A 25054-nucleotide genomic window follows, 5' to 3' on the forward strand; every position below is an offset into this window, starting at 1 on the left:
GTCTATCCCTGTTTCCCCAATGGATCATATAAACTGGTTTCTCCAAATTTAAGAGACCCAAAGCAAAGAAAGAACTTTGGGAATGACAGAAGCCCCCCGTGAAACACAAGGGGAGAGGAGAACAGAGATTGCAGGGAAGCAGATTGAAACCCAGTCCCAGAAGTGGAGGTGCCTGGAGAAGCTAGGCCTACCTAAGCTTTACATAAAACAAATGTTTATAAACTGTTCATTGTGTTAAAACCCTTTCTCTCATTATGCTGTGTTCTACTATGGAGATTAAACAATACTTGGTTTTGAAAAGGCTGTTTTGGCTCACTGCATTCACCACTGGTCAGTCACAGCTCCTGAAGGGAAGACTTTCAGGAGCTGAAGCCAGTTGAGCCTGCTAAGGAACCACAGTAGGTACAGTGTGCTGTATCCTGCAACCCAGTCCAAAAGCAGGAGACTCATGGGAGAGAGAGGTGAAGGCGTGGGGCCTCACCTGAGGGAGGGATGCACTCTGAGATACAAGAGCAGGATCAAAAGTGAAGATAGCCCTTGCGATGGCACAGTCTAAATAGACAAGACAGACAAAGAGTGGGAAAGGAAACAAAGGCAGAAAAAGGAATTGCCCAAGGTCACACAACAGGCCAATGGCAGATCTGGAAATAGCACCAGAATGTCTTAACTACTAATCCAGTGCCTCACCCAGCAGATCATGCAGCTTCTCAATTTAGGATGAGGCTCTAAATTCTTAGATGCTGTCTGCCTACATGTTACGACTCCTCAGTAAAAGGAATCACGTTATTCTGGACCAAGATCCTTTATATAGTGTCAGTGCAATTTGTTAATTCTGTCCAAGTAAGATGTTTCCAGTAATATTCTCAGCATTTGCAATTTTCACATCAATGAAGCATATTACAAAGGATGCTCTGTCAGATCTATATATCACTGTCACTTCAGGTGTCAATGCAGACACTCTAAGCAGAAGTATATGTTAGATGATACTGTGAAAATGATTATGCAAGATGGAAAATTTACATCAAAACAGTTCTTGGAGACCCATTCACCAACAGGGTAGAAATCAGATGGTTTTAATGGAATTAACAGGGACAGGAACATCTCTTTTACGCGTCACCATTATCTCTTGGGATCCTAAAATTACTTGTGAGGAATAATCTTCCCAAGTCACTCATAATTTTAACACTCCAAAGAAATACAGTTCTTCAATTCACTTGTAATTTAAACTCCTTTCCTTCACCATAAACACCACCTGACAGGTCTTAACTAAAAGTGAATGACAGCAATAGTAGCTTACTTAAAAGAGTAAAGGAAATGCATATTTATGAGGACCTAGAGTTTTGGTTTATGGACCTCCTAAATACAGGTGAAATAATGTCTTGAACACATATTGGGAGGTACAATTTTGCCTTCAAAAGCAAAACTGGGCTAAAGCTAATGATGGGATCTGTGTTTGTGTTATTAACACCTGCTACTGCATAAAGAAAGGGCAAAGGAGATTGGCTGTTGTTAAACTTGTCTATATTTTCATATTTTCCCAGACACACTATTCTATATTATTTTTCTTCTGGAGACTCACAGTAAGAAGGACCTCTGTATCCATATTAAGACATGTTTGTTAAGATCAATGAAATGTCACCACTTATCCCAGGTCTGAATTAGGTGCTTTGGGTAAAAACAGTGTTTCATGTGTCTGATGTGCACTTTGCAAAATATTGCCATTTAAGGTACATGTAGGAAATTGTGTGGCTCCCACACACCTCCCACTTCATACATATAGCAATGAATTAATTTGCATGCAAAATTTATTTCATCGCCTTGGTACCATATAATCATCTACCAGAATGCAGGCAATGGGTATATTTGAAACCGTTTTTGTTTTCATTATTTCTATATCTGTTTTGAGTTTGACCACTGCTGACCCCGAAATTATCATTTTCCCCCTTTACCTTGTCTCCTTTTTTAGGACCCTGGTGACTAGTTTCAGAGAATAATCTTCTTTTAAAGCTTAATGTATTTTAAATAACTTGTACAGTTCAAGGTGTGTGCCAAGGACATTTTCCAAATAAAACTAGCATTATTATCATTCCTTAAACTTCCTTCTAAAGCACTTTTAGTCTGCTAAGAATGTTGCCTCCGTCAAGCAACATAATGAATCAGGACCGGGTAGTGAGGAAGCTAATTTTCCTCCTGAAAGAACATTGCAGTGAAGTGATTAGAGCAGGGGTCAGCAACGTGTCCGTACACAAGTGTCCATGGTAAAAATTTTGAGGTCCGTGGTAATTTTTCAAAAAATTTAATGACTGACATAACCCCCCATCCCTCCCCATCCCCACACAAACAATGTCCGTCACTAAATATGGTAATTTTGTCAAGTGTTTGTTGCGCAACATGGTGGTGCCGACCCCTAGATTAGAGTATGGAACTGGTTTATATTCCTGGGTCTTTCACTGGCCCTGCTGCATTAAAGAGAGATTGTAACTTCCTTATGTTGCCTCAGTTTTACCATCGGTAAAATACTACCTACCAAGATGTCGGGTTGCTTAGTCAATGTTTATGAAGCACTTTGAGATCCATGGATAGAAGGTGCTACAAAAGTGCAAAGTATTAATCTTAATGATTTATTTATTATTGTACAAGAGATGTTTCTCTAATTGCATATGTTAATTTATTTAAAAGGTTCAGATATTGAAAATTACTTCTTTCAAACTGACTCCCCCTATTACAAGACTTTAAAATCAATTACTCATTTATTAAAAACGTATATTAAATATTTATAAACATGCTTAGAGATTTCAGTTTTGGAATTAATCAGTTTCTGTGTGGCACAAACAAAAAACCCAAAGGCATCCAAAAGCCAAACAGAAGGCCAGCATTTGGCAATGCCCGTTTGATCGCAAAATGCTCTACAAAATGCTCTACATCCTATGAAGTGCTTAATGCCCATTTCCTTGCAAGAAGAATCCCTTTACATGGTATTCATAGATCATATATTTTAAAGGCCACAGGAAACCATCAAATCACCTAGTCTGACCTCCTGTATAACACAGACCATTATATTTCACTCAGTTGCACCTGTTTTGAACCCAATAACTTCTGTCTGACTGACACATATCTTCGAAAACGGTATCAAGTCTTGATCTGAATATATGAAGAGATCTCTTGCATCTGAAGAAGTGGGTATTCACCCACGAAAGCTCATGCTGCAGAACGTCTGTTAGTCTATAAGGTGCCACAGGATTCTTTGTTGCTTTTATGAAGAGATGGAGAATCCACTACTTCCTTTGGTAGTTGTTCCAATGGTTAATCATTGTCACTGTTAAAAATGGATGGGAGATCTTGTTTATAAACTAGTGGACTAGTCTCCTTTTCAACATCACTTGCTCTGACTCATTTTCTGCCTTAAAAAATACCAAAGAGAACAAACTAATAGCAAATCAGATGGAAATATCTATTATACGCATCACATGCAGTCTAGATTGTCTTAGCATTCTGTTACAAAGGGTCATTTTCAGCTGCTTATAAATTTTTCAAAGATATATATATATATTTAAATGTTGGGAGAATTCTTCTTCTGACGGTTTCACTTCAAGCATAGGACTGGGGGGAAAAAAACTCTTTTCCCCCAAGAAAAATGGTTGCACCTGTTTTTGAACAGTTCTAATACTTCAGCAGAAACAGATGGAAAATTGGAATTTGGTAGGAATGCAGTCCCAAGGATGTAGATGTGCCTTCCAAGGATCCAATAAATATTGGCTCTGGTTAGGCTAGGTTTTACAGGTTTATAAAAAGGACTTTGCACATGTATGCTGGATTATGTTAAATTATTACAATTACTTATCACCTGCCCTTCCATTGACATTTCACATTTGTGCAACATATAAACTGAGTGGAAATTTACTCTGAATAGACCATGTCTCAGGAATCAGTTCGATGTGCATGCGTGGTTAATAAAATATAGTTGAATTTCAAGTTTAAGAGAGCATGAGGCTCTAGAATACAAACTAACTTTAGCTCCACCCACTCTGTCCTGTAAAGGTGTATATGAAAAGAGGCAGGGCTTTGAAGGAATCCTGCCGTCTTACTTATGAGCTAACAAATTGTGGAATGAGGCAAGGGCTCACTGATTGCACATACTGTGCTATAGAGGGTATTTCACCACTATCTAGCAAACAGTAGCATGATCGAATTTCTCTCTTTACTTTTCTTTATAAAAATCATAGGAAATTCCTTATCAATATCTATATATAGTCAGTGATGAGCTGCAAAATCTTAACAATCGGTTCCCTATAAAAAGTTCTGATTTAAGGGATGTTCCACAGTATGTATTTTTTGTACTTTTCTCCATAAGAAATGGCAACGCATTGAGTCATTGGGAGTCATACTTGACAATAAAAAAAAATGTTTACATGTTTATTACAATAACCCCTCTCCGCTCCCCCCCCAATAATTGAGAGGTAGCTGTTGATGTTTTTCTTACACCCCACAAAACGTTGGAGCGTTGCTGAGCTCCTGCCACTCAGCCCGCTGGCTCTGAGCAGGAGGAGCTCAGCCCTGGAGACATCCTCGTGGGGCTGGGGGCTCCTGCAGGGCCCGGGGCCTAGGGCAAATTGCCCCACTTGCCCCCCCTAGGCAGCCCTGGAGCTCGCAGCCCCCCTTCCCCCCTTGCCGGTGGCCACTCAAAGTGGCATGACTTGGGAGCTGAGCTGCCCAGCTGCCGGCGGCTCAGCATGCTGCGGCTCTGAGGGGGCGGGCGGGGGGGAGTGGGGGAGGGGCTGGGGGAGCCTCGGCCTCCACAGCTGGGACTCCTGGGAGCTCAGATGGGGGACAGGATGGTCCTGCAGGCCAGATGTGGCCCGCGAACCGGATTTGTTTGCCCACCCGCCCGCCCCTTAACAGCTGGTTCTATACCAGCGTCTAATTTTAACAACCGGTTTTTGCGAACCGGTGGGAACCAGCTCCAGCTCACCACTGTATATTCAAGGGACATTAAAGTTGCAAATACAAGCACTCAAAAGTCAGGAAATGAGAGTTAAAAGTTGCACAGTCTTAACTCTGCCCCTCAAGTCTGTATTATAACACAGATTTTCATTACATGATAATATTCAGTTTATGGTGCCGAAGCCCCGGCCTCATTCAGTAAATACATTAGACAGTGGAGATAGCACAGTTATGTAGTGAACTGAAAGCCTTGAGCACGTCTGCTCAAACACTACACAGCTGCATGGTGCATCATAAATAAGACTGGTGTAATTCACTGCAGAAGTTGTATGGTGCATAGTGAACGAGGCAAAGAGCCAACAGAAAATGACGAATGCTCTTGTGCATTCCAAAAATCAGTGTTCAGAAATATCAGGTTTTGCACATGCCGGTTAAGAAAATATAGCATATACCAAAATGCAGAAATATTTTGAAAACTTATCTTTTTTCCCCTCCCTTTTTTTGTTCTCTCCTTTGACTAGAGAGGAGTATAACAGAACTATCCCATACAAAGGAAATTTTTCCATTTCATTTGAGAGCTCAGTTCGGAGTAACAGTGTTTGACTAAATGGAAAATGTTCCAATAACCTTGCTCACAAAGTACTAACATAACCCACTTGTGAAACCTTTGGTATACTTTACAAATTACCATTCGCAAACTGCATCATATTTGGTTGTTAAAATAGGTGTCTACCTATGCAGCTTATGACTAGCAAAACTGTTCTCCCTGCTGTCCTATTTAAGACTGCTGACCATTGCAAGTACTTAATATGCTCCAAATTTCTGTTGGTCACCATTAAACCTATGATGTTAGAAATACCTGGGTCACATCCTATTGCTAGCAGTTGGATAGGTTGTAACAACTGAGATCAAGGTAAATGGGAAATTCCAGTCTAAAATGTACAACTAGGGATATCCCAAGAGGACACATATTGTACCTGTTAACTGGTCTATGAATGTTACATTTCTATAAATATAATAGCAACAATAAATAGGAATTTATCCAGCAGTTTAAAAAAAATAAAACAGTGCTAAAAGTGATGCTTTGACAATAAGCAAATTTCTGATTCTTTAACCTCTGTTACTTTAATAGTTTTACTATTTTGTGCTGAAACCATAAAGGTTGAGCGACAAAGGTTAATAGTTAATAGTTGTCTTTTTTCCCTCCCAGTCTCTCAGCATGAATTTCCTATTCACTTCAGCAAAAGGAAACAGCCTGTTGAATTCATGATTATGTTCTTCAATTCTTTTGAAAACTATACTTGGCTTTGGTGCAAATATCCAACTATGAAACAAAACTGTTCTGCTTTCTCAAGTACAACTACAGTGAGGTAATTTCTTGAAAGCCTTCGAAATATATTTTAATAGATATAAGTATCTCCAAAAGCTGCTTCTCTCCTTGATAGAATTTTGTCCTCATGGATAAGTCCTCAGGGTGAAGCCATAGGCCATACCTTGGTTTTGTGGGTAAGATTTTGGCTCCAACCACTTCTGCATTCCTGCGTGAAGACTTGCCACTGATGTGACATCAATGGCCTAAAAGGAGGTGCAGGTATCTCTTGTGCTAGTATGTTGCTGTTTTGTCCTCCCAAATAATGGAAGTGCATTGTATCTTCTATTTTAGGGCCTTTTGTGCCCACAGAAATGGCCTCAGGACTTGACCCACAATATTTAGATCTATTTGTGTCCTGTCCATTTGCAGTCACTTTATACTGTTACAATTCTGTATTAGTACTTGTTGCATTTCCGAAATTAATTCTTCAACCCCAGTATGAAAAAGTCATCAATGAACACAGCTTTCTATTACTAACATGGCATGAAAAACAATCAACAAAACCTGAAACAACATAATAGGCTTTTAAGTATCTGAATATAATTCAGTCTCACTCTTGATCCTTATGCATAAGGCCTGATTCTTCAATTACACTAGTGCACAGCTATAGAAACACCACTGAAACCAATGGAATTAATCCAGCATCAAACTACCATGAGAGCAAAATCAGGCTTCTCAGATAAATTCCTTCCAGTAGTTAGCTCACGTTCTCCTAGTCCTATGAAGCATACCCACTCTTACTGAAAATTGCCTGAGTTACCTGGGAAAAGCAGAGGTGCTTAATATGGTATGCCATGAAATTCTCCTTAGTTTTTCTCCATTCATTTTCCCCCCTCAGTGGCAGAGTTAAGGCCAGGGGGATAAATGTCTTTTCTCCTTTATTATTTTTGCTACAGCCAAGATCAGTCTCTCTCCATGAAGAGTACTAAAACAGTACTTCCAAGTTGTTCCCTTTCATCCTGATTCCTCATAGGAATTCAACAGCTTTTCTTTATTCACTCAGCAGGTCATATTTGGTATTCCCATTAAGCCATTTGGGCAGTAACTTTTCCATAAAGTATATGCTATGGGTCTGTATTTTCCCATCCTGCCTTCCAAGATAACTTGAACTCATACATTACAGACACAAGTCTGATTTTCTAGGAACTCTACTCATCATTCCAATATGTTACTGTTTTTAATAATAGCTTGGTTTGCTGATAGAGTATGTTAGGGTTTGTACCTTCAGTTCTATTAGATTTGAAATGTATTCAACCTTGCTAACTTTCCCCCTGTGGAGTTCATTTCAGTATTCAGTTTTTCTATAAACTCCAGGGAGGACAAAAATTATAGTAGTTTATTCTTTCTAGAAAAGGATTTTTTCTGACATTATCCTGCTCGTCTGTTCACTCTTCTTCTCAATGAGGAGGTACTCAATGCAGCTTTGGCACCGTGCCTGCACATGATGAAAAAGGCTGTGGGCTAAAAGAACCCCATTCTGGTCTGGTAGTGCTTGTTAGACATATGGAACACAATACCGTTGCCTCAGGATAGCATAAAATACTTCTGCAAAATGCTGATTTAAATGATTATACTTGCTGTTTTTACTTTAATCCCACAAGGGGAGCTGACCTTATCTACAAGTACTCTGGGCCCAAAGCTCAGGTGAGTCTCAGGGTACATCTATCCAGGAATAAAAGACCAAGGGGGAGCTGACTTGGGCTTGTGAGGCTCAGGCTGTGGGGCTAAAAATGGGCTCCAGCCCAAGTCCAAACATCTACACAGAGCCCCAAGAGCCCAAGTCAGGTGACCAGTTGCGGGTTTGTTATCCCGATGTAGACATACCTGAAGTGAGTATGAAAAAGTGGGAATCTACCTTGGTGTTGCTTATACTTTCTTCCTTCAATGTGTCTGTTATGCCAAATTAGGACTCCTTCTAGGGTTACTTCCTTCTCTTTGACTCATATTTCCAAATTCAGAGTTGTTGCCTAAATTAGATTCCTCCACACTAACAGACACCTGTAGAGCTACTAATATGTGGTCTACCTATGCCCAACGGAGTCAATTTAAGCGTAATTTACCTGCTGATAAGCTAGAAGAATGTGTAAATCAAATTAGCCTCCACATTACTTTAATTTACATCATCTTCCAGCGCCTCCTTGTATAAATCACACCAACTCCCTTAGACATAGGTAGTGAATGTGTGCAAAACTCTAAAGAAATCTGACAACGAGGGGTCTAACTTACATATCGCTTTCTTCAGCTTCAGTGAATCTGGCCCATTGTCTCACCAACATGCCAAAACCCTGATTGAAAACCCTGCCCACTGGTGAGACAGTTTGGCTCCAAATGCTAGTTTATAATCTGGCTTCTCAAATTCAACTGCCAACAAGTAATGGTGTTTTTTAACACCTCTCCGCTGGGAAATGAATGCACAAACCTCACTTCATAATGCTCAGGGTGGACTGATTTAAATCATCATGATTTAAATCAAGAAACAGGAAACCTTGATTTAAATAATCTACTTTAACTGTGTTTTGAATTTTTGCTTTTTCGTTATTTTCCTAAAGAAAGGCTGATTTCTTGTTAGTTGGTAACCACTCAGACATGTTGATTTACCACTAAATATAGCCCTAACAATAACTTTCATATTTGTTTTTGCTAACTAGGAGGATACATTATATCTATACATATTTATTTAGCTTCTTAATTTTTCCATTTTTTTATTGTTGCAAACTGGTGAATAGTGCCTTACTTATTTACTAGATGATGATAAATCAAAAGTGAAAAATTAATGTCAAGCTGCGTTTGGATATAAATTGCAATTCAATTAAATCTGTTTTTATTAAATAAATCTTAACTGTGCTGGATCCATAAGAAAAAAGTTTATTAGACATGTTTGCATTTAAAATTGATTTATTAAACATAGGAAGTATTATCTGTAGTTGAACTGATTGTTTATGGTCACCTTGTCCTTACAGATTTTAGAACTCCAAGATCTCATCCTTTCACACCTAGCTATTATTCTTAGATTGGAAGAGTAAAACAAGCTTTCCTGCTTTTTCAACTCCGAAGTGGTTTCTTAATTTTGAATTAACTGGTCATTGAACTAAACTATCTGAAATGAAGAAAACACCCACACTGCACCTGCTGAACAGGCTACTGCTATCCAAAGCCGGTTTAGCACTTCAACAAACTTTGCTCTCAGGTGCTTAGTTAGTAACTTCCAATAGTTCAGTGTTTACTCCTGTGGGAATTCTGCACCACTGCATAAGCGCAGAATTTAATGTTCCCGCAGATTTTACTCTTTTCCTACAGAATAATTGATTCATGCAGTCCTCCAGGCAGCAGTCTCGGATGGGAACATCTGGTTGTCGGGAGCAACTGGGGGAGACATAAATCACCATCTGGGGGGGTGGGGTGGGACTCTGTCCCTCTCACTTGCTATTTGCAGTGCACCCAGAGCCAGGGAAGAGCAGGGCTGGTGATGCCTCAGCCAGTGGCTCCTATCACGTGCTGGGCTCCAGCTGCTAGTTCTGGATGGGCTGGGCTGATATGGGACTTCCTCTTCCCCTGCACTGGCTGGGACTGTGTCAGATCCACCCCCAGAAACCTCCTCTGGCTGCAGGAAGTTCCACACCCCCAATGCTTCCTTTCCCCATTGCTTCCCACCTGTGGGGGAGAGGAGTCACTGTCTGGGGAGTTGCCCCCCCATCTGCCCAACCCCCATGCATCCAGACCCCCCCCCACCAACCAGATCTCCCACCCATGAGTCCCACCCCCTGCATCCAGATTCCTTGCACCCAGACTCCCCCACCAAGTCCCCAACCTCTGCACCTAGACCACCTCCTGAGCCCTCAGCACTCACACCCCCTGTGATGCTCTGTACCTTGGGGAAACACCCGGCACCCCCATGTCCATCCTTGTAAAATGATTGTGTGGTATCTGATGCAAAGTTTGTCAAGTCATCTGTCTTCGGAAGGCTCATGATGCACTGAGCATTGTTGTTACAGTACTGTTATAGGTTATAATTTCATGTATGTAGTTATGAGGCTGAAAATGTATCCTCATGGCTTAAAATAAGCCCAGGCAAAAACTCTTCAAGAGCAAAGAGGCAGTTCACACCTCATCAGGGCAGGTATGGATCAAACCCAGCCCAGCCTCACAGGAACAAGGGACAGTGGCCTAGACAGCAACAAAAGGCTCTGTTGGGACTCTCGAGTGAATCACCCCCCTTCCTCTGCACAGTTTGGGACAGTGATGAGGTAATGCTCACCTGACTCTGGAGGGAGGGTGGGGGCAAAGCCAAGAGGGAAGAAAGAATATGATAAAAGGAAGAGACGTTTGACATGCTCTTCCTCTCTCTTCAACCTACATCTACAGACCCCACACCAAGCGACTGAAGTGCTGATCAAAGTGGAGAGCCTGGCTGATGAGCAACTAGCCAGCCTGTGGTGAGAAGCATCTAACTTTGTAAGGGCAGTGAAAGTGTTAAGATCAGTTTAGAATGTGTTTTGCTTTTATTTCATTTGACCAAATCCGACTTATGCTTTGACTTATAATCACTTAAAATCTATCTTTCATAGTTAATAAATGTGTTTGTTTATTCAAGCAGTGTGTTTGGTTTAAAGTGTGTCAGAGGCTTCCGTTGGGATAACAATCCTGGTATATATCAATTTCTTTGTTAAACTGACCAACTCATATAAGCTTGCAGCGTACAGCGGGCATAATTGGACACTACAAGATGGAGGTTCCTAGGGTTGTGTCTGGGACCGGAGATTTTGGCTAGCGTCATTCAGTTGCACAATCCAAGGAGCAGCTTACATGCCAGGGGTTGTGTGTGAATAGCCCAGGAGTGGCGGTTCTCACAACAGAGCAGGGTAAGGCTGGCTCCCAAAGTTGAGGATTGGAATAGCCTAGAAGCTCACCAGTCCAGATAACACCAGAAGGGAATGTCACAGTGGCGCAGCGAGCAGGGTGTATGTGCAGCTTGTTACTCCAAGTGGAGTTCACACTTTAAGCACGGATATTTATGATTTTAAGTGAGTCTTAAGTGCAGTGGCTAAGAACAGTCAGGAAGAGGTCACAGTTTTGTTATTTTTTGTTTGCTTATTTTGGGAAAGGGAGTAGGAACAGAAAAGCAGGAAAATGAGTGAAAGCAGTGAAGCAATTGTGAAGTTCGAGCTTTTCAGGCTGCAGTCTGCAGAAAAGGAGAGGGAGCACCAGAGATTATTGCAATGGAAAGAACTCGAGATAAAAGAAAAAAACAGAGAGAGAAAAAAAAGTGAAAAACCAACTGCACCTGCTAGAGATGCAGAACCAGAGGCCCCCTACCCCACCCATCACTCCAAAAATCCATAAATGGGAACACTTATGTCCTGCATAGAGTGAGGACGATGATATTGCTCAATATCTGATTACCTTCGAAAGGCTTTGTGTAATACATGAAATCACTGATAAGAGAGTTCCTACTCTGATTGCAAAATTAACAGGTAAAGCTCAAAATGTATTCAATGGAATGCCTATTGAAGATGCTTTAGACTATTGTAAATTTAAAGATACTGTTTTGCGAAGTTTTCAGATTACCCCTGAAACATATAAAGTAAAATTTAGGAATCTTAAGAGAGATATTGGTATGAGTCATGTGGAGGGAGTAATGCACAACTTCTTGTCCCCCCTCCAGTTATAAATTACATAAACTGGGTTATATTATAAACAAGAAATAATTTTATTAACTACAAAAGGTGAATTTTAAGTGAATAAAAGATATAACAGACAGAACAAAGCAGATTACTGACCAAATAAAGCAAAATATGCAAGCTAAGCTCAATATACTTAAAAAAACAGGTTACCAAATGTAAATTCTCACCCTAAATGTTATTTTAGGCAGGTTGCAAAGTTTCTGTGGTTCAGAGTTCCAGTTATATTCCTTTTCAGACTGGGCCCCTGCATCAGTCTGGACTCCACCTCACCCCACCCCACCCCTTGCCTTCACTTCAGGTACCTTTAGCAGTCTTTCTTCTTGGGCAGACAGGCCATGGAGAGGAGGCAGTCCCATTTACCTTCCTCCCCACCCTTAAATAGGATTTACATAAGGTGAGAATCCTTTGTTTCCCAAACTTGACCCCCCCCACACATCCCTTCCAGTGGAAAGTTACAAGAAGTCCCAGGTAATGTTTAGTATCAGGTGACAAGGCCATCTGACTCTGTAGTATCACATCATCCAGGAGTCAGTGGCAGTATGGAGCGTCTGCAAGAAGGCCAAGCCTTTTCACAGTCCATTGTCCTCGCTGATGGGTCATCAGCCCTGTCTGGCTTTTCCACTGTTGTACCTGAAGTGCTAGCAGTGGGCATCACCCAAAATACCATAGTTGAAATACAGATACATAGTCAATATTCCTAACTTCAGATACAGAAATGATACAGGCATACAAATTGGATAATCACATTCAGTAAATTATAACCTTTCCAATGATATCTTACAAAATCCATCTTGCATAAAGTACATCTCAGTTATGTCATATTCACATCATAAGCATATTTTCATAAAGAATATGGAGTGTAACGTCACAATGCTGTTTTATTTTAATTTTTTTTTCCTTTCTCAGAAGTCTTTGCTGAATGGGCTGGCCCTTAACACTGTACACAGGATGCATCCCAAAAGGAGACATTAATCTGTATTTCTTACCTATTTGTTTCCTGTATTGCTCAACAGGAATTCTTGCGGCAGATGAATCCTTTCTTCCCATCCTTTTGGAGTCCAAAACCACTAAGTAAAGAAGGGGGAAAAAAAAATCACATTATTTTTAAATAATGAATTATCTAAACAAACCAATGAATTCTATGACTGTCACAGAACAATTTTACTTATTAAAGACTTTATCTAAATTATATACATGGTAGAAATGGTTAGAACATAAGAATGGCCGTACTGAGCCAGACCAAAGATCCATCTAGCCCAGTATCCTGTCTACCAACAGTGGCCAATGCGCCAGGTGCCCCAAAGGGAGTAAACTCAACAGGCAATGATCAAGTGATCTCTCTCCTGCCATCCATCTCCACTCTCTGACAAACAGAGGCTAGGGACATCTTGGTTATTATCCATTAATGGACTTAACCTCCATGAATTTATCCAGTTCTCTTTTAAACGCTGTTATAATCCTAGTCTTCACAACCTCCTAAGGTAAGGAGTTTCACAAGTTAACTGTGTGCTGTGTGAAGAAGAACTTCCTTTTATTTGTTTTAAACCTGCTGCCTATTAATTTCATTTGGTGGCCCCTAGTTCTTGTATTATGGGAACAAGTAAATAATTTTTCCTTATTTACTTTCTCTACATCGCTCATGATTTTCTATACCTCTATCATATCCCCTCTTAGTTTCCTCTTTTCCAAGCTGAAAAAGTCCTAGCCTCTTTAATCTCTCCTCATATGGGACCTGTTCCAAACCCTTAATCATTTTAGTTGCCCTTCTCTGAACCTTTTCCAATGCCAGTATATCTTTTTTGAGATGAGACCACATCTGTACGCAGTATTCAAGATGTGGGCATACCATGGATTTATACAAGGGCAATAAGATACTCTCCATCTTATTTTCCATCCCCTTTTTAATGATTCCAAACATCCTGTTTGCTTTTTTGACCGCCGCTGCACACTGCATTAACATCTTCAGAGAACTATCCACAATAACTCCAAGATCTTTTTCCTGACTCGTTGTAGCTAAATTAGCCCCCATCATATTGTATGTATAGTTGGGGTTATTTCTTCCAATGTGCATTACTTTACATTTATCCACATTAAATTTCATTTGCCATTTTGTTGCCCAATTACTTAGTTTTTTTAGATCTTTTTGAAGTTCTTCATAGTCTGCTTTGGTCTTAACTATCTTGAGCAGTTTAGTATCATCTGCAAACTTTATTTTACTAGGTTTTACTAGGTATTTTATTAGGTTACTAACTTTTCTGTAACTGTTTTTCTTTTAGATGTGTTGCACATGTCTACTCAGCTGTAGGGGTATGTGTACCCTACCCCAATGCACAGTTGTCAGAATTTTTCTCTTAGCGGTACCCATCGGGGCAGCACGATCACCCTCTGCTGCCTCGTGCAGGCATAAAGTGCGGAACCACCATTGACCTCCCTCGGCTTCTTCCTACCGGAAAGACTCCACTGGAGAGAGGAAGAAGGGCAGGTCATGGAATGGACATGTGCACATCTTGAAGAACAACAGTTATGGAAAAGTTAGTAACCATTTCTTCTTCAAGTGATAGCACAGATGACTCAAAAGCAGTCCAATTGCAGGACAACTTGTCCAAACTTAGCAATGTCTCTAGACTGTCAAGAGATAGCATAGTGATAGGCAAACATATGCCATGATGACCAGGTTGTCACTTTGCAAATATCTAATATAGGAACATGGGCAAGGTGCTGCTTGGGATCTAGTCAAATGACCCAACACTCTATCCACAGGCTTCACATTCACCAACTGGTAACCTAAGTAGATATCCAAAATGTGATCCTTTGGGCGTATACAGGACACACCTTCATTCTGTCCACCCATGCTGTGAACAGTTGTATTGAAGACCTAAAACAGGGATAGGCAACCTATGGCACGTGTACTGAAGGCAGCATGCGAGCTGATTTTCAATGGTACTCACACTGCTCGGGTCCTGGCCACTGGTCCGGGGGCTTCTGCATTTTAATTTAATTTTAAATGAAGCTTCTTAAACTTTTTAAAAACCTTAATTACTTTACATACAACAATAGTTTAGTTATATATTATAGACTTATAGAAAGAGACCTTCTAAAAACATTAAAATGTATTACTGCCACACAAAACCTTAAATTAGAGTGAATAAATGAAGACTCAGCACACCACTTCTGAAAGGTTGCCGACCCCTGACCTAAAAGGTTTAGTCTGTTCTAGATAAAACAAAAAGCAAAACAAAAAACCCAAAAGCTTTTCCAATATTTAGAGTATGAAGCCTCTCCTCACTTTTATGATCATGAGGCTTTGGGAAGAAGGTTGGTAAGAAGACTGCTTTGTTAATTTGAAAACTAAACAGGGAGCAGGTCGATAGAGGTTCAAAGGGGGCAGCCCATCAGTTTTTCTAAGACTAGATTCAAGCTCCATGAGGGAACAGGATTTTGCATGTGTGAAAACAATCTATCTAGGCCCTTTAAAAATCTTACAGACATACGGCTGAAAAAAGAGAATGGTTATCAACAGACAGGTGGAAGGGTAAGATAGCCACTAAATGCACTCTGATTGAACTAATCGCCAATGCTTAGTGGTTTAGAGGCAGAAGATAGTCCTGTATGTGCTGAACAGAAACAAAGACCAGAAAAGCTCCTTTCATTCTAACCCTGACAGAGAACTTCTTCCATTTAGCCAAGTAAGTACTCCTAGCTGATGGTTTTCTACTATTTAGCAGCACTTCCTGAACAACCCTAGAAAAAGACTTCTCTGCAGTCATTAGCCACAAGGCCTCCGAGTCATCAAGAGAAGGGTCTGCAAATTGGGATGGAGGAGATGACCCTGATTCTGTGAAATCAAGTCCATGTGTAGCAGGAATGACAATGGGGGGGACTAACTGATAGGTTCAATAGCTCCAAAAAACAGTGTTGAAAGGGCCATCCCTCAGCATAAGATGAGACTTGTTCTGCTTAACTTTGCACAGAACTTTGGGCAGGAAAGGAATGGGAAGAAAAGCATACAAGTGTTCATCTGACCACGACAGTAGAAACACATCTGTCAAGGAACCTGGACTGTGGCCCACTGCGGAGCAAAACTGATGACATTTTTGGTGTCTTTTGTTGCAAACAGATCCACTTGTGGAGTTCCCAAAAGCTGGAAAATGGACCTTGCTACATCTGTGTGAAGGGACCACTTGCAGTGGTTGATGAACAGCCTATTAGGCGATCTGCCAATGTACTGTGGATCTGTGGAAGGTAAGCTGCTTTCAGGATTATGGAATTGGCAATGCAGAAGGCCCAAAGTAGAATTGCTAAATGACACAGCAGTGAAAATCAGACTCTTCCTAGTTTTTTTTTTACATAAAACATGGCCACTGTATCATTGGTCATAACCAACAAACCCCTTCCTTTGATTTGTGGAAGAAATGCCATGCAAGCTAACCAGATAGCCTGCAACTCCCTGACATTTATATGCAGACTGAGATCTTGGGAAGACCAGAGATCTTGTGTCTGTAGCAGACCCAAATGAGTCCCACCCCTCCACCAGTATGTTGGTCCAAGGCATCCATGACTAAGATGAGAGATTGTTGAGGCCGGGCAAAGGGAACTCCCTTGAAAATGTTGGCAGGATCTATCCACCAATCTAGGGAGGATAAGACTCAATTTGGAATGTGAACTATCATGTCCATGATGCTTCCTCAATGGCATACACTTTGGCCAACCACCCCCATAGCTCTTTCAAACGTAACTCCAATAAATAGAAGCAGCAAAGAATCCTGTGGCACCTTATAGACTAACAGACGTTTTGCAGCATGAGCTTTCGTGGGTGAATACCCACTTCTTCGAATGCAAGCAGTGCTTCTTAGCTTACCTCTCCAGTATGGATGGCTCGAATGCAGTGCTTGCATTCGAAGAAGTGGGTATTCACCCACGAAAGCTCATGCTGCAAAACGTCTGTTAGTCTATAAGGTGCCACAGGATTCTTTGCTGCTTCTACAGAACCAGACTAACACGGCTACCCCTCTAATACTTGACTCCAATAAATAGGTTTTTTGAACCAGAGACAGAATGGACTTCTCCATGTTGATCAGCAGGCCGAGCTCTTCTAACATGGGCCAAAAATTGTCTCACACAACAACATGGCTTCATGAGAGAGGTCCCTGAAAAGGGATAGGGACAGGATTACTGCACTTCCATCATGTTAAAAACCTACCAATCTGTTGTAAAGTGAGCCCAAACACATTTTGTGAGTGGTTTGCAAAAATTGAAGAAGGGAAAGAAGACACTCTTAGACCTGGTATCTGCTCTTGGCAAACACATCAAAGTAAGGTCTTGAAGAATGCAGCCAGAGGCACAGTGTGGTGGTGGACGTCCCTTGTAGTGAGGCCCAAGGATCCTTTCAGTAAGCATTGTGTTGGAATTGAGGGTGAATCCAGGGTGAGCAGGTACTGGATGCAGGTTGGTGGATATGACTAGGCTAAGAGACATAGGAACTCATTTCAGAATCCAAGGGAGAAGAAATGTCAACAAAGGAGGAGCCATCCATACTGGAGAGGTAAGCTAAGAATCTGGAGAAGGGGGTGCTGCCAAGATCATTTGCAGCTTTCCCCTCAAGAACACCATTTTGAACGGAACACTAACTGCTGCATCCCATGTTCCCACATGGTGCAGAGGTGAAGGAATGAGTGTTGGTACCTTGGGCGCCAGGCAACACTCTTGCATTGCCAGAGAAAGTTGTACTGAGAGATTCAACAACTCTCTCACAACCGCAAATGCTTTGGGAGTAAACAGTACCGGAAAGTGTTCTGGTCCTGTGGTACCGAAGCCTGAGGTGATAACGCTGATGGCACTTCAGGAGTTAGTCTCAACAGGCCTGTAGTTGGCTCTGGAATCAATGAACTCCCTGTTTTGATGTATGCACCAGAGTGCCTCCTTTTAGAGCGCGCCCCCAAGTCCTTTGACTGCTTTGTCTCTGCTCTTGAGGTACCTGGTACCAAGTTTTACTTGCGGTAACTCTTCTTTGGCACCAACAAAATTGACTTACCTATTGGTACCAGCAAGGCTGGAGGAACACAGCTGACCAATGAGCTCAGCACCCAGAGTGGGGTGGATGGTTCAATGGAAGGCAGAGCGTTGATATCAACAACAGGTACTTAAACCTGGTTGCCCTGTCCTTTTTGGATCAGGACTTAAAACCCTTACGGATTCTGCATCTGCACTCACGTGAGCATCCCCCAAGCACTTAAGGCAGCTGGGTCACTATTGGTCACTAATTGGCAGTGGTTTGCTACAAGAGTGGCAAGCACACAGCATAGCTCTTGGATTAGGACCAAATTGGGAATCGGTTACAAACTTTTAAACTACTAAATAAAGCTACACTACCTAAACTACACTAACTAAACTACAGACCATTAACAAAAATAGACACTACTATCTATTTACAACAAAAAGAAGGGACCTGAAAAGACAAAAATGGGAGCTTCAACAAGAGCTGTCTTGGGGGTAGGAAGGAACTTGGGGTGGCTCTGCCTTTTATGCCTGCATGTAATACACGAGGCAGCACAAGGCACTCATGCTACCTGATGTGTATCATTAAGGGAAAAAATTCTCCAACAGCTGTGCACTGGAGCACACATACACCTACAGTAGAATGTTCATGTACTATCATTCAAAGAAGAACAATGAAATACTGGAACTAATCATCAATATTACAAACACTATAAGATGAAATCTAAAAGCACTCTTTTTCTATGATTTGGTTTATTAATATTACAGAAGTCATTAGTTTGAACAACAAAATAAACACAGTATCAGAAATTATAACAAAACAAGCTGCCATCCAATATGAACCTTCCTCTGCAGCATGGGGCACGGGTCACTTGCTGGAGGATTCTCTGCAGCTTGAGGTCTTCAAACCACAATTTGAGGAGTTCAATAACTCAGACATAGGTTAGGGGTTTGTTATAGAAGTGGATGGGTGAGATTCTGTGGCCTGCATTGTGCAGGAGGTCAGACTAGATGATCATAGTGGTCCCTTCTGACCTTAAAGTCTATGAGTCTATAGTTGAAATCACTTTTAGTATAACTATATTTCTTCGATAAATCACTGACTGAACTTAAAGTCTGCTATTATTCAGATTTCTACTATGTCCATCCCCACAGAATCTGGGTGCCCAAGAATATAAGTTAGTAAGAGAGAAGACAATTTGCAAGCTCATACAGATATAGGGCCAGGCTGTGCTTGTGTGATCCACATGAAGAGGCCTCCCATGCACTTACCTCCCCCATCCAAAGTAGAATGGGAAGTCTGCTTGCCTTCACAGAAGCAGTGCCCCATTCTCCTGCCACCCAGGGAAGCCTATTCATAGTTCTAGAAATCGCCAAGTGAGGAAAGGGTGGATAGTAGGTGGAGTCACTTTGATTGTCCTCAACCTTCACCTAACAGCAAAACCAGAGGAGAATAAATACTGTCAGAGCCTGTATTAACTTTCCTGTATTTCTTATATTAACCCTCCTTCCTCTTAAAGGGGAGTCTCAAGAACAGTCATTGGGGAGCCTTGACAGTGCCATGCTGTCAGAGGGCCACAGGGCAGCACCAGAGCTACTGCAGAAATGCTGGGACTCCACATGGATGGCCCTCTATCCCAGGATGATACCCAAGATCCATGCACGTGTCTGGGGATCAGCAAGAAGTGTGGGTCTGATTCATTTTATTCCAATGCAGGGAATAAACAGATGAATTCAGAGAAAATTCTGGGGAGGGAACTGCATTGATTTTCCTGGATTGCAGCTCAGTCCAGAACTGAGGTACCTTAGTCCTCACACTTGCTATTCTAATTCCAGGTTTGTCTTGACCTGAGATGACAAATCAGATCATATTATACATGTGAAGTAATTGGGATGCGCACAAATGGGGACTACAAATTTACAACCTAACTCAGGTCTCCAGAGTCTAAATCCACTATCTCTCTATTAACATTATTTTTTAAACCTTCAGAGTAATATATGTTCTAAAATTAAAACAGCAAGGATGAAGTTCACCCATCACCTTCCAAAGTCTACGTAATCAACCTTTTGTACAGAGAACTCCAAACAGACTGGAGCGAATTGGAATCTACCTCCCAACTTCCATACAGGCTGGGGAGCTGCACACAGTCCCTCTGAGGCTGCTATTCCCACTAATAATCACAGCTTCTTCACACGTTGGTATCACTTTTCTCTACTAGATCCACACAATCATGGTTCCAATAACCCTTCCAGACGATCCCAAACACACCAGCTGTGTGTTATATAAGAGGTGCTAAGATGCTGTATACAGCTGCTCCCTCTGTATGTTTCTCTCCCCACCAAGTAACAACACGTGGTTTACCTGGTGCAGTGGGATACTGGAAATGGATTAATTTCACCCTCTATTCCAAAAACCAAAATCTGGTTTTAAATCTATGTGCAAAAATATATATTAAACCACCAAGACAAGTTTGTCAAATGAGCTATGGTCAATGGCATAACTGTTTTCAAGCCAGGTTCAAAGCACAGTCTCAGGAATTATCCCCAAGGCTTATTCATGCATCAAACAATACAACAATTATTTTCACTGTCTGTCCATTTGGTCATTTGGGGACCAATTCTACTTTGTGCTGACAGTACTGGCCAGAAATCAGCACCCATTACATCAGAGCAAATACAGAGTAACTCCATTAACTTAAGTGGAGTTACTCGAGATTTAAACTCATGTAAATAACTGAAGAATTTGGCCAATGGCAAAATTTCAACTGACTTTAACAGCAGAAACAGGCCCTATATCTTAAGGTATGAACCATGAGATGAATGAAACTGAGTCTTCACAAATCAGTGAATACTTTAAATGTGTTCAAGAGGAACAGAAATATACAAATCAACATTGCTGCACTTTTAGTGCAGGTCAAAATTAATATCACTGAAGATTTTCATATACTAAGTACATTTAACTCGGTAAATAACCAACATTTAGGTATCTATAGTATATACTAAGCTGAATGAAACTAAGGAAAAAGTATCACATCTGGGTTTTTTTTCAGTCCCTTGCCCCTATTGCCTATAAAATCATAACCCACCTTACACACAGTAATGGAAAATAAAGTTAACATTTCAGCTAACAAAGTAGATAATACAACATTTTATACAGCAAAATCTAGTTTTTGGTTTACTTTATTCCACTGTTAGAAACAATGTTTGACTTGCCTTTTGCATTTTCAATAGCCTAGTAATGTTTTGTAACAAAATGTTAGCTGTGAAAGATGCTTGTAGTTTTAGCACTGCCAATAAAATACAAGAGTGCAGAAAAATTATTTCCCAGTAGTTAAAATATATATTTGGCCTACTTAATACGAGCCACAGAGACATGCCTGTTCATCTGTGTGGTTCAAACTGTCACTGACTCAGGCATCTAGAACCTCTAAAATGCTGTGACTTTCTTTGTTCTTCAAAGCCATTCAGTAATCATCATTCATTTCTACTGCTTTGATGGTTAGATAGCAAACTCCTGAGAAACCCATAGAGACATTAGCACACACAGCCGCAATGCCTAATAAGACAGCTATTTGCATAAAAGATCAGCCACAATTTAAAATGTGTTGTGATAAATGTGGAAGGGGAATAACAGATCTATATTAGCATGTACGAAACCAAGATTGTTTTCACAATTTAATTCCTTGGGGGCTGTGGCTCATCACCTTCCCTTGTAAAGAATTCTCAATTCCCTGAGGAAGTAGCTTGCTATGAGCCAGAGTTAAGCTAAAATATGGATTAATAAGAGATAATATTTATTATTTATGAATCTTGCTGCAGGAATGGTTTCAAATGTAACCATCAGATCAGATTTCTAGAAGGAAAAACTCTAGAACCTTTCTGACTCACGAAATACTTTGAAGCGAAAATTGTCACCCCTATTTAAAACAGAAATATTTCACTCATAAATATATCTATTATTTCCCAAAATAATTCACACCATTTAACAAAGTATGGGTTCATTCCTGCATCCACTGTACTCAACAGCAAAATTTCATTAATGTCAGTTGGTGCAGGATCGAGCTCCCTTTCTTGTGTTTCTTTATTTAACCTGAATTCTGCACAATCATAAAGTGCTGTACATACTCAAAAGCCTGTGTAGGTTCCTGGAATTTTAATGACTGTATACCATTTAAAAATCATCTAAAGGAGTTTGTCAATGTTCTTTTAGATATTGCTAAAAAAAACTTGAGGAGTAGTGTCAGGTCATTAGAAATCAATGTGAGCTTTCTCCCAGCTTTCAGCTTCTACAAAAGATGCTTTTTAAGAAAAAAAATCATGTACAAATGATTTGAATGATATTTTGTTTCTTAGTTTGTTTTCAGGTTTTTAAAGGGCAATTTTTTCCTTGGTCTTTTTTCCCCCCTCCTCTTTCCTCACACTTTGAGGGCTTGCATCACAAGAGGAGTGCTTTATCTTTTTTTCTCCTGTTCTATCACATCCTGATCACTATCTGAGATGAATAAGTTGCCTCTATCACCCTCCATTGTCAATAATATATTTCTGATTTTGACAATTAATGAGAGTTATAGATAGAGAGTTATATGTCCATTCAAGATCTGACCATGAGAGAATTTAACTCGCTACTCTTGAAATACACTTCTGTTTTACTATTCATGGGAATTTCAAAAAATTATTATTCTGGCCATTTAAGGGATCAGACAGTCCCTTTCATTAATGGAACAGAAACATATTGTGAATGACTAAAAAAATTAATACAAAATAAACATAGGGACTATAAAGCACATGACACTGTGCTTTGTACATTTATAGTGCTATATGATTAATAACAATAACATCTTAAGTAGGTTCCACCGTACATACCAAGAACTGCATGCATGCAAAATTCCATGAAACTGAGACTTTGTATTGAATCATGTGTTTTGATTCTTTAACTATAAAAGTTGTTTAAATATTAGTATTTAGTATTTTTGAACATTAAAGATAATTAAAGGTTGAAATGTAATTATTAATTTCAAGAGAAATTAAGAATTAGTGACTGAAAGAACTCCCTGCAGAATGCCAATGTTATGGGCCAAATTTTCAGACACTAGCATCTAAGTCTAATTTACACATGCATCAATATGGACACACTCATAATGGGTAACTGAATATCTATACATGTAGCTATCTGTCTGCATGTACTACAAATGGATGCCACGAACAGGCAAGCACCCTTTTTTATGCAACGTAGGCCTATGTTTTCAAACAATAAAGGCAGCCGAGTCTTAACTCAGGCTATGACTCCAAGTCGGATTTAAAATTTACAGATGTCAATGGAAAGAGTTCCACTGACTTCAATAGGTCTTTTGTCAATAAGTTGCATAGTCAGTTGAATAACCCCCGTTTTTTAATAGAGTTAAATTAGCCAAAGGAGGGAGACCATAATGATCCGTAAGTGCAGTGGGAAAACATTGCTAGTGACAAAAAAAAAATTAATACACGAAATAAGGACAATAGAACAAAGTGCTAAAACAAACCTCATGGTCAACTAGAAGTCACAGCTGTTGTCACTAACAACTCAGAACTTCATGACAGCAACAGAACTAGAACTCATATCCTATTGCTTTCAAACAGGCACCTACCAGTTTAGGCAAAGGAGAAACTCCATTATCTGTTAGTAATATTGTGCCTATAGCACACTATAGAGAAATTCTGATTTTACCTAATAGGAGTGGCACAAATACACAGCACCCCAACTCAATGTTCTATACTCCTTAGTTCATTTCAAAATCCACAATAAATGAAAAACAAATTAAGTATCAAATATTTTTATTTTGATTCTTCACAAAGTTTAAAATATTTTATTAGGCACCTAATACTAAAGACAAGGATTAGAAATATGACTGATTTTGATCATGTGAGAAAAATATGATTTTACTTAAAATACAATCCTGATAGGATTTAAATCAAGATGTTCAAATTTGATAAAAAAGGGGACATCTGTACAAAAATAAATGGCTCGTTTCCACTCCCACTGAAGTCGTCACTCCAGGGGGAATTCTGCGCCACTGTGCGTATTCAGAATTCACGTCCCGCACAGAAAAATTACTTCTAATGGGAGAAGCAAAGGAAAGCTGCACGAGCGGTCACATGCCCCTCCCCAGCTGCGCAGGCACATCGTTTTGTGCACCCGGAGCAGCCGGCAGAGAGATAAATCACCATGGAAGGAGGGGCTGGGGATGCCCCAGCTGGTGGCTCCTACCAGGGCTCAGCTGCTAGTCCCAGATGGGCTTGGGGTGGGGAAGGACAGGATTTTGTCGTCCCCAGCCAGGAGAGACCAGGGCCAGGTCAGACCCACTCCCAGAAATCTCCCCCAGCTATAGGAAGCTCTGCACACACACACACACACACACACACCCCCTGCCATTTCCTGCCCACATCGCTCCTCAGCCGCAGGGGGAAGGGTCACTATACAGGGAGCTGCTCCCCCCTCTGCCCAAACCCTGTGCATCCGGACCCTCCCCATACCCAGACCCCCCTGGCCAAGCCCCAATACCCTGCACACAGATGCCCCCACACACCCCACCTAGACGCTCCCCCCTGCATGCGGACCCCTGTCTCTCAACTCAGATCATCCCCCACTGAGCCCTGGCAATCGAACTCCCAACTGGATGAGTCCCACCCCCCTGCACCCAGACCACCCTGATGAGCCTCCCGCACCTGGACCCTCACCCCACTGAGCCTCAACCAGCTGCACCCAGACTCTCACTCCACCAAGGCCCATTCCCCCAACACCCAGACTCTCCCTGCCAAGTCCCATCCTCCCACACCTAGACCCCCCACCGCTGAGCCCCAACGACCTTCACCTGGATCCCCCTGCAGAATCCCATTCCTCCAGAACCCCCCAAAGAGCCCCTGTTCATCCATTTAATAGCAGCTGGGCGCTGCAACCCACATCAAGGCCTCATTGAGCATTGTTTTTTCTGGAATTTACATAGATTTTGATGTAAAGATGGACTTTCATCTGAACAAAATTTTAAGATTCAAGATTGTGAAAATATTAAAGCCCTCACTAGAAAAGATA

General features: G+C 40.9%; 1 protein-coding gene across 8 annotated transcripts in view; it reads right to left on the reverse strand.

The window, feature by feature from the left end:
• Positions 1 to 25054, reverse strand: part of TRIQK (triple QxxK/R motif containing) — a 97365-nt gene that overhangs the window by 53668 nt on the left and 18643 nt on the right. For 7 of the 8 annotated variants that reach the window (XM_039526568.1, XM_039526571.1, XM_039526572.1 and 4 more), the window contains 2 exons: positions 19261 to 19419; positions 12981 to 13061 (listed from right to left, as the gene is read on the reverse strand). In XM_039526568.1, coding sequence (XP_039382502.1) covers positions 12981 to 13061; positions 19261 to 19318 — 139 coding nt within the window. In that variant the 5' untranslated portion in view covers positions 19319 to 19419. The remainder of the gene's footprint in view (positions 1 to 12980; positions 13062 to 19260; positions 19420 to 25054) is intronic. The other variant, XM_039526573.1, reaches the window with a different exon arrangement.

Source organism: Mauremys reevesii, linkage group 2 (assembly GCF_016161935.1).
Source record: "Mauremys reevesii isolate NIE-2019 linkage group 2, ASM1616193v1, whole genome shotgun sequence".
Lineage (NCBI taxonomy): Eukaryota > Metazoa > Chordata > Testudines > Geoemydidae > Mauremys > Mauremys reevesii.